The 9,793-nt window shown below is 42.3% G+C and overlaps 1 protein-coding gene across 5 annotated transcripts in view; it reads right to left on the bottom strand.

The window, feature by feature from the left end:
- Positions 1–3,899: 3,899 nt before the first annotated feature.
- The window catches only part of NSD3 (nuclear receptor binding SET domain protein 3), a 30,029-nt gene continuing 24,135 nt past the window's right edge, over positions 3,900–9,793 (bottom strand). For 4 of the 5 annotated variants that reach the window (XM_072357009.1, XM_072357008.1, XM_072357010.1 and 1 more), the window contains 9 exons: positions 8,520–8,676; positions 7,762–7,964; positions 7,210–7,322; positions 6,492–6,761; positions 5,893–6,009; positions 5,530–5,671; positions 5,233–5,339; positions 4,755–4,959; positions 3,900–4,281 (listed from right to left, as the gene is read on the bottom strand). In XM_072357009.1, the coding sequence (XP_072213110.1) occupies positions 4,040–4,281; positions 4,755–4,959; positions 5,233–5,339; positions 5,530–5,671; positions 5,893–6,009; positions 6,492–6,761; positions 7,210–7,322; positions 7,762–7,964; positions 8,520–8,676 (1,556 nt within the window). In that variant the 3' untranslated portion in view covers positions 3,900–4,039. Of the gene's footprint in view, positions 4,282–4,754; positions 4,960–5,232; positions 5,340–5,529; positions 5,672–5,892; positions 6,010–6,491; positions 6,762–7,209; positions 7,323–7,761; positions 7,965–8,519; positions 8,677–9,793 lie in introns of those variants that run through there. The other variant, XM_072357012.1, reaches the window with a different exon arrangement.

The following is a 9,793-nucleotide window of genomic DNA, read 5'->3' as shown; positions in this document are numbered from 1 at the left end:
CCATTAATCTCCTATGCAAAGCTCAGATCTCCACTCCGTTCCCCCTCTCCAGCAGTGAGAGCCCCTCACTGGAACACAAGGACCCGAATCCGCCGCTCAGCAACACGACACGATAGGAAACAGCTTCTTTTTTCCTCCTTAGAACAACATTGTGAGTACATCCAAAGGATGGGAGTGTATCAGAAGTGCAAACCATTTTGCTACATGAAGGTAACGCAGGGGGGAAAGCTGAGACCAAACACAAAACAGCCATCGTTGCTCAGGTGGCACCGCAGAGCTCCAACGTGCCACAGGAGCAGAGCTGGCAGCAGGGAGGTGAAACACATCTTCAATGCCGTATACAAAACAAGGGATGTATAAATAAAACAAAAAGAAAGCTGGATTAAGGAATGCAGAGCTTCAAGTACATTAAACCCTGAATTCAATGAGGCAGAGGTTTCATGTTAAAGTGACCACTTCGTACCAGCGCTGGACGTCCCCCTCCCGCCCTCCTCCCCACCCACCCCATAGTTCTGTAAAGTCTCAATATATACAGATTCTATGCTCATTGTTAATTACATCTAGTAATTGTGTCTCTCATTCTATCCCGAAACGAAGATAACAAGGTTTTAGAAGAAAGGCCAAAATTCTACATTCCAGCCCCATTACTCCATTGTAAGAAACTCTTTCAGACCGTGGTGGTGACCAGAGAAAGGAATTCGACCACAAAAAAATCATCATCGTGCCATCCTTCCTGAGCTGCAAATAATGCCTACAGTCTATCGATAAGACGTGTCTGCTGAATCTGAAAGCTACAATAACTACTGCTTGTGCCACGTGTGCAGGAAACTGCACTAATGGACCATTGCACCATTGGGCTGCGATCTGCAGAACACCTGCACTGCACAAAGGTGCATGCTGCAGAGCACAGAGTCCAGTAAACACCAAAGTCCTGCTCACTTAGCAGAGCAGCTCAGATGCTGAGGGTCAGCTGTGCACCTGAAGCACAGTGCTGCCTCCAAAAACTAAGAGAAAATGAAGCATGACTGCATGTCCCAGCTGAAGAACAGAAGGTTGCACATCTCAGTGATAGCAGCAGCAGCTCTGGGCATTTCCTCCAGGCATTTGCACACATGGCCAAGCTGCCCAGCACTGCTCCTCAATCCTGAGACCACACAGATAGAATCCAGCAGCTGATGCCAGTTAATAAAACACAGATCTGTCCCATCTTTTCCTCCCTCCCCATACAAAGGGATTGCTCTTTTGTTCCTCTCCATTTACCAGGATGTGGTTGAAAAGGCGTATTTTAAAGCTCTGCATTTGGCATGCAGAACCAACTCAGCACAACCATCAAGCTATTCTGAATCAGGTACTTTCTCATATCAGCCTTTATGATTACACAAAGGTTCACCTTCTCTTCAGCAGTGTGACATCCAGTTCTGACTTTTGTTCACGAGCTGCACAAGCTTACAAACCAATTTCCTGCTTCCCCTTTTGAATCCAAGCCCAGCTGCTGGCTATCATTATTTGGTGTGAAAAAAAAGAGGAGCACCTGTAAGAAGTTTGAGAAAGAAGTTCACCAGGAATCAAAGTGGCACGGAATAGCAGCAGGCCCCAATTCACAGCATTTCAGAAGTTCTTAAAGCCTTTTGCAACCCTTGACTTTCTGTGCTATCCAGCCCAGCAGTACAGCACAGCAACAGGTTTCATATGGCAGTGAATGCTCACCAGCTGCATCCTGCTCACTGCCATCTCCAACAGCTGTGAAAGCTTCTGGCATCAGCACAGCCTCAGTATGTCCCCGTGGACACAGAGTGAGGTGCACTCACACTACAACACATCTGTAATCATTGGAATGCTCTGACTTCCCAGGAGAAAATCATTTCAACACTACTAAGACTAATAAATAAAGTAAACACATCAGGCCTTACACAGACACTGCAGCAACGGCTGCGTTTGGAATCTCTAAGAGGTGAAACACCCCTGGCAAAGAGCTTAAAAAGAAGACATTTATCACACAAAACATACAGAAAAAATAAAAAAATTCTTCCCGTAAATATTTCTGTAAAAAATAATTCAAGCAAGATTAGTGTTTGAGACATTCACTGTAGCATGGACCACAACAAGTGCTTTATATTCCCACCAGCCCCCTGTGCCATCGGCTGAACCCAGCGGCACTGGCACTGCTGTGCCCCCAAACACACACAAGGCTGCAGGAAGGCTCAGCATGCACTGACAGATCAGCTGCTTGGCACCACGGCTGCTCCAAGGGGCTGTAGTGTATTCTATAGCTTCACAAGTGCACAGACTGTTTTTTTTCCCACCCCCCCATACATAAGTTTGAAAGTGAGAAGGACAGCAGCCAGAAGCAAGACAAGCTCCAAAATCCCCTGTGTGCCTTCCTTGCCTGTCTTCTCAGGCTGAGAAGTCACCACGTTCCTGCAGGTTTATGTCAGCAGTTTCCCAGAGGCAGGGTTCTTGAGAATTAAATTCAAAGGCTCGATTTAGCCAGATGCCAGCAACACTTAATATGAAATCCTTTCATTCAGTGTTACCTCCAAGAGCTGTTAGCAAAAAGCTAGCACCAGCACACAGCCAAAGCACGTTGACTGCAGCGCTTGGAAAGGTTGCAGGCTAGGGGAAGGAGATTCAAAGACCAACTTCAGCCTGGGGAAATTAATCCCTCTAAGCTCCTTGCTTGAGGATTGCAGGATAGGAGAGGTTTGCAGAAGCAAATCTGGAGCAGGAGCCTACCTAAGCCACCTCAGGAGCCTCACAGAAGCAGCCTCTGTTCCCCTGCAGATTAACAAAGGAAATGCAAAACACAAACACACCCCACCAGGCTGAGGGTGGCTGCTGTGAATCCCATTACCCAGCACAGCAAACACTCTGTTATGGAAGAAGCGCCATAGGGGACTAACTTGCTTTTCTTAGCTCCATTAACAGTGAACATTACAAAGTCAGAAAAATCTTTCTCACTAAAAAAACATAAATATTCAAATCAAAAGAAACATGAAGATGGGTTGGGTTCCTTGTGCACTCAGATTTCCTCTGAAGCCAATGGGAGTCTGAGAAGAAAGCAATCAGGATTCACAAAAACATAATTGCCATCGAACAAGTGCAGAACTTGGCAGATGATGAATCCACACACAGAACAATCCTCCACCAAAGGAAGTCAGAGGCAGTGCTCCCAGGGCAGCAAGCTGACCTCAGTTCTGTGTGCTGCAGTGCGACCAAGGCCAGGAGCTCTCCTAACTAGGAAGGTTTTCCTAGTAAAGAAATGACCACTGTGCAATTCAGCTCCTTCTGAATTTCCACCTGTCTGCAAACACCACCAATTACAGCTCTCCAGCAAGCAAATACTTCCTTCCTTCTTAAAGCGTTAGCACTTGTGTTACAAGCACTCCCAAAGAGCCATACACATTATTTCTCACAGGAAAAGCTTTACAGCAATATTCACAAGTTAACATGATATACAACCTGCCTTTAAAAATAAGTACGGAATGGAGGCATTTTCAGTCACCTGGTCTGAAACCCACGTTTGTCTCCACGATACCTGAATGTTACACAGCGCAGGGAGGGTTTGTTCTTGTTGTAAACTAGACATAGGAGTTATGTTGGCTTCACTGTTTGTTTGTTTTTTAAAGACACGCTGACTGATCCAAACCAGATCTTCAACATCCTTTAAAAATTAAATAAATAAATATGCTGCTATGTTTCGTTTTCTACACTTGAACATCTTTAAACAGAATATTCTTTTCACTGGCAAAAAGGTTGACTGTTTGCTTTCGAAGGCTGAGACGTTTGTTTCCCAACGGTAAGAGCTGCTGTAGCACATTCAAGGGTAAAAGACCAAACAATAAAAAAAAGAACAAACAAACACCACTGCCTGCTTCTGCTTGGTAATGGTAAGTGGTCCCACTCCCAGTTCACACAAGACAGCGCCGATGATACAGACTGAATGTGTCATAGCAGTCTCTTCAAGTTCATCGCCTATTTTCCCCTCTTCTTCTTCTTCTTCCCTCCCTTGTTGTTCATTGTTTGTTTTTTTAAACAAAATTCACTCCTTCGCTTCTTCTACAGGATTCTGAGGTTCCAATTTGCATTTTATCTTGTTCCAGTACTCAGGTGCCACAGGAGATTTGGGGTCATGTGTGGAGCAGCAGAGACGGCTGTCCAGCGCCGATACCACCAGGGCTCCTTTCTCGTGATCCTTACAGAACGAATGAGGGCAGAACTCACAGAATGAAACTGCAGGATTGCTACAGATGTCACACTGATGCCATGGACATTCCCACTTTCCTGAAGATAGAAGGGTAAGGGAGAAAAGAGAGACAGGAGGCTGAGCTTCAATGAGACATAAAGAAAAACTCCGACAACTCAAGTTCAAGTTGCTGTTGGTGGTAAGACACTGTAACTTCTTCCTCCGTCAAACAAACTATTTTGAGGAAAGCTTATATTCTTTTAATAACAAAGAAGCACATAACACATGATCCATCACATGATCTGTGGGTGGTGACCTTGGCGTAACAACGTGATGGTTGTACTTCAACTAAAAGAAAAGCAAAGTTGATCCAAGGAACAGAAGCATCAAGTCAGAAACCCTTACAATGCTTCTCTCCACATTATAGGGGACACCACTACCAGATAGATTCCTATCATCAGATGATACAGCAAAACCAATTATGCTAAGCTTCATGTAAACAGATGCTACATTTCAGCTCCAGTGTTGTCTTACCGCAGGAAGGAAAAGGAAGCGACAGGCATGCTCTTACCAAAAGGTGGTTGAGTCAGGTTAAGGCATAGGAGGTGGTAAGCTTTGGGACAGTCCTTTTTATCACACATGACAAGTTCTCCCCCATCTCCACACTGGAAACAGTTGTCTTCATGCATCTGCTTCTGTTCTGTTTTTATTTTCCGCTTCTTCTGCTTTAATTTTGCATTCTTCACCTTCTCTTCATTTGCTGTTGCAAATGCTGTCTAGCAATTACCAAGATAACAGCAGTCACTTTAAAAATCCCTCACATTAAAATCAATTTAATCCACTTTGGTTCTTATTTGCATGAATTATGCTTACATTAAATTTGCTCAAAAAAAAAAAAAAAGCTTTTAAGCTATGGGAGTCAGGAATGCACATCCACGTGAATTTGAATTAATTAATTAGTAAATTAACTTTAACCTGGAGATGGCAGTAATACAGTTCATAACTGGAAACTTTCAAGGGAGGAAAAGATCCAATTTTCACCCACATACCTTTGGACGCACTCCTAGGAAACCACTGCAGTTTTCTGCTCCACAGTGACACTCAGTCCTACCATTTCCAAGGCAATCCAAGTTATAATTAAATGTTAACTCCATTCCTAAAAAGTAAAGAAGAACAATTTGTCCATGCTGACACTGAGGAAAACAGGCTTGCAACAACATTTCTATCTCAACACATGGCCAAGTTCTGATGAACATCACTTGGATTAAGCAGTTTTACTGGATAAAAGTTAGGAACTTTGGATTTGAACAGAAATGCATGCACACAGAATAGAGCTATCCTCTTACCTGCAGGAATGTCACAAAGAGCAAACAGCCCAACTCTGATGTCACCATTCACTGTCCATTTCTGCGTTTCACAGTTTGGATTGCAACTGTGGTTCATAAAGCGAGAATAATTCCCCTTTGGGCCAGCATCTATTATCCGATCCTTCAGATGAAAAGGCAAAGAAATATCACAGATTGCATTTAGTACTTATAACAATAAAGCTTCCTGATGACAAGTAACTACTTAAGGCTAAGAAGGGAAAAAAATATACTAATTTACATTAGTAAGAACAGGGAAGTTTTCCAAAGTTAGTCCTACAAAAAAGGGACTATGAAATTGAGATAGTTTCAACCATTTATGTTGAATGGAACTGCAGTATTTACCTTCGTAACTGTTAACATATAAAAATTGGTGACGCTGTTTTCATGGGCACGTTTAATTCGCAGTCTGCACTCTTCTTCATCAATTAGCTCACCAACGTATTCATTCACAAATTCACCCTGAAAAGTAAAAGAAACCAAACATAAAGCCACACGTAAGGTAACCTACTGTGCCAAATCTCTACGATTTCATCACCTTCACTGGTGTTATTTACAGAGAGAAATCATCAGTCAAGACTGCCTCTCTGCAATGAGCTCTCCCTTTGGCCCAGCAGTCACTGAGAAAACACAAACAGGTCCATTCCTCCTAGAAACATGAGACAGCTGCCTCATCCCCTCCACCCATGGAGTTTGAACTCAGTCACCTGGAACTCACTTTTGTTCTGTGAGTAAATATCAAGGTTATGACAATGCTGTCAGAACAGCTGAACAGATGTCACCATTAAAGCTGCACCTACAAAAGTTATGCGTCTTAAACACAAAATATTTTACTTAAGAGTAGTGAAATTGTGTGCGTGTTTCCTTAAGGTACACACAGTCACAGGACTCTTACATAAAACCATACCGATGGCTACCACAGCATTTGTTCACTTGAATTCTACCTTCTTAATGTTCCTTTTTGTCCTGAGACCCCATCCACGCCGCTCGGTTTTGATGATTTCAGCATCAGGGTAGAGCCTTTTGGTGAAGCACTGGTTCTGACACCGCTCTCCCGCTGGGCACACCTGGGGGTGGCACTCATACTGCAGCATCCTGTTCAGACACTCTGACTCCAGACCACAGGGGTTCTCATCAGATGGCTTGCAGTTACAGCGGGGGATTTCTGACAGATCAGCCACCTGAATCTGAACCTTCCCTATCACCTTGTTGGACTGTGGAACAGAGGACAAAAAGAATAAAAGCTGAGGACAATGCACAAAGACTCTGAACAACTTTATCGAGTACAGGATTTCTTTACACAATAAAGAACTTTGTATGAAAAATATAAAGCCCTGCATGCCCCAAACTGCTGGAAAGGATTAGACTCCACAGCTTTTAAGTAGGCTGAGTGGTCAAAAAGGTTATAATAGCCAGCATGTCACTAAAGAGGGATGAGAGCAGCTTGCAAGCATCAAAGTTCTACCTTAGGTAGAGCTGATCTTCAACTTTTAACTTGGACTGATATTCTGCTAAAAGAATGTTTTTTGGTACCATAAAAGAACAAAAGATCCTTGAAAAGAACAGCAAAATGATTCATGTGCATCTCCTTAAGCTGAAATTGTCGCAAGCATGCAATTAGCTTACTCATAAACAGGAAGAAAAAGAAAGAAGCCAACTCACTTTAATGTGTTTATACGGTGGAGGTTTCCTTGAGTTCCTTTCAATTTCTAATGCTTCTTTGCTTTCTCTTTGTGCTTTCAGCTCCTGGAAGCGCTTTGCTGCTTCTTCAAGTGCTGTTCAAGGGAGGGAGTTCAAAATAGGAAGCAATTAACATCAGCTGCTGTTAATCAAACATACTTTTTTTCTTTAAACTAGGAATAGAACTACATACACAATAAAATCCAGAAAGTTAAAAATGAGTTATTGCACTACATCATGAATCTAACTTTATCAGATACTTCTCAGCAGAAATTGAGATACTGAACAATGATCCCATGCACCACCTTCACATTTTCCAGACCGTGGAAGAAGTGAACCTGCCCACAGCAATACACAATGAGCAGGCACTGAAAATACTTTTTATCTACAGTTAAGGGATCTACACAATGTTTGCAGCTTTATGTGAACACAGAACACCAGTCACATAATACTCCCATGCAGGTTAAGTGGTGATGGAGACACAAACACGTGGAATTTTTGTCATAAACCACTATAAACTTTGTTTGATTTTACCTTTCTTGAAGGTCTTGTTAATACTAGTTTGCCCCTCAGCAAAGCTTTTATCTCCTTCAACATAAGGGAAAACTCTGCCCTGGTGTACCCAATAGTAGTCATGTGAACCAAAGAAAAATACTGGGAAGTCCCCGATATCATGTTTGAGGCCCTGTATGTTGAGAGGCACAGACCTGGGATTGCAGATCTCTGCTGGCCACCACCTGAAAGCACAAAGAAAGGACACTTGTAAGTTCTGGGAACCACAGCCTAAGCCTCCAAGCTTACTTCTCTCAATGGAGAAATAAAAGCCACTTTTCCTTTCCCAAAGAAATGAACTCCTCTCTTACTGAACCAAGGCTCTTTTAGGCAGCATTGCCAAGTGCCACACAAAACAGCAGGAGCGCTTCATTCTTAAAGCTCTTGCTCCAGACTTTGGAAGTGTCTTGTGAGAACAAGATGTAAGAATGGATTTTAAGACCACCTACAAACGCTTTTATTCTTGCAGGTGACAAAGAGCAAAGACAAGTTGTGTAAGTCCCTGGTTTTCCACATTGCTATTGCACTCTACAGAGCCAATGCAAGTGAAATCAAGTATCCTTCAGTGTCTGGAAAAAGCAGGAGAGCTCAATTTGAAGGGCAACATTGATGGCTGAAATGAAATAAATCAATTATTATATTTCAAGTTCTTGTTTCCTGAGCTACTTTGAGTTATCCTCCTGTGATTGTACTGGACATTAAAACACAACAACAAGAAGAGAAGAAAATAGTAAACATGCCTGTAATTCCCAAGCTTGACCCAAACAATCTGCTTGTAACGTAGCTTCTTGCCAGCTTTACAGTCATTGCAATTCCAACATCCTTCAGGCATGTCTATGTTGAGACACTCAGGGTGAAAGGAAGCTGGGCAGGATTCACAGCACAACAGTTTTCCACCTTTAAACAAAGAAACCCTTTCTGGTTTATAGAAGTAAGGATTTGCCTCTTCTCGTGCACAGCAATTGATAACAAGTTTTAGTCATAGATTCTCAACCTCTGCTTGCCTCATAAAGAAAATATGCCAAAAGAGAGGGATCAAGTCAAACTTACAATGCTGAATTAAAACGAAAGGCTGCAGTGCACTTCTTCAGTGTGCAAATTGTGGCTCTTAATTGCATCAGCCACGTACTAAATAACAAATGCTTTTTCAAGGTGAGCAAAGTTGGCAATAGAAGCACTCAAAGGAAGCACCACAGATGGAAGCAGCGCCATTAACTGTAATGTCTCTGGTGATGGTCAAAACTTTAATGGCGACAAATAACCAAATTCTCAAGATATACTTTTTCAATCAACATTGTGATGACTGAATCCCTTAGCAATCAGTTCGTATGCATTACAGAAACCCAAACCCACAGCCTATAGGTCGATCAATGCTTTTCGGTAGTAATGGCATCATAGAAAGAGTTCTCATTATCAATCTGTTCATTTCAGAAAAGGGAAATATTATGGGTACAAGTAACATGAATTCAATATAATTCAACATAATGCAGTGGCACCACAGAAGTTGTCCCCATCCCAAAAGTTCCTTTTGTGTACAAAGGAAATCAGTGCAGCGTGGCCAACAGCACCTGCACAAGTCTCCATTTCTTTGGACAAAAGTGTTGATGCATTACACACGGAGAGCCACAGCTCACCTCTAAGCCATCCTAAGCAACCAGAGCAGCTCACACAGTAAGTCCCAGTAAATCACACATATTGCAGTATTTTATATGAATATATATATACACATATGTATATACACAGGTGGATATATATGAATTTAAAGAGCAGGAAAAAAAACAGTCATTGAATGTTTGTGTCCCAGGGACCAAAAATCTGGGAGAAGATTGTTCCAAGGAATTTTCAGTCATAGTATGGAAAAGAAGCATGAATGGTAACTTCCAAACAGGTACCAGAAAATCTTGTCCACCTATAGACTTCCCAGTATGTTGTTACATTAGATAGTTGAATGTTGCAATAAGCATTCCTTAAACAAATACATCACGCAATCAATACTGTATTTCCTCTGCTACAG

The sequence above is a fragment of the Excalfactoria chinensis genome, chromosome 25 (assembly GCF_039878825.1).
Source record: "Excalfactoria chinensis isolate bCotChi1 chromosome 25, bCotChi1.hap2, whole genome shotgun sequence".
In the NCBI taxonomy this organism is placed as follows: Eukaryota; Metazoa; Chordata; class Aves; order Galliformes; family Phasianidae; genus Excalfactoria; species Excalfactoria chinensis.
The sequence above is the reverse complement of the archived record's forward strand: the minus strand, read 5'-3'. Positions and strand labels throughout refer to the sequence as shown.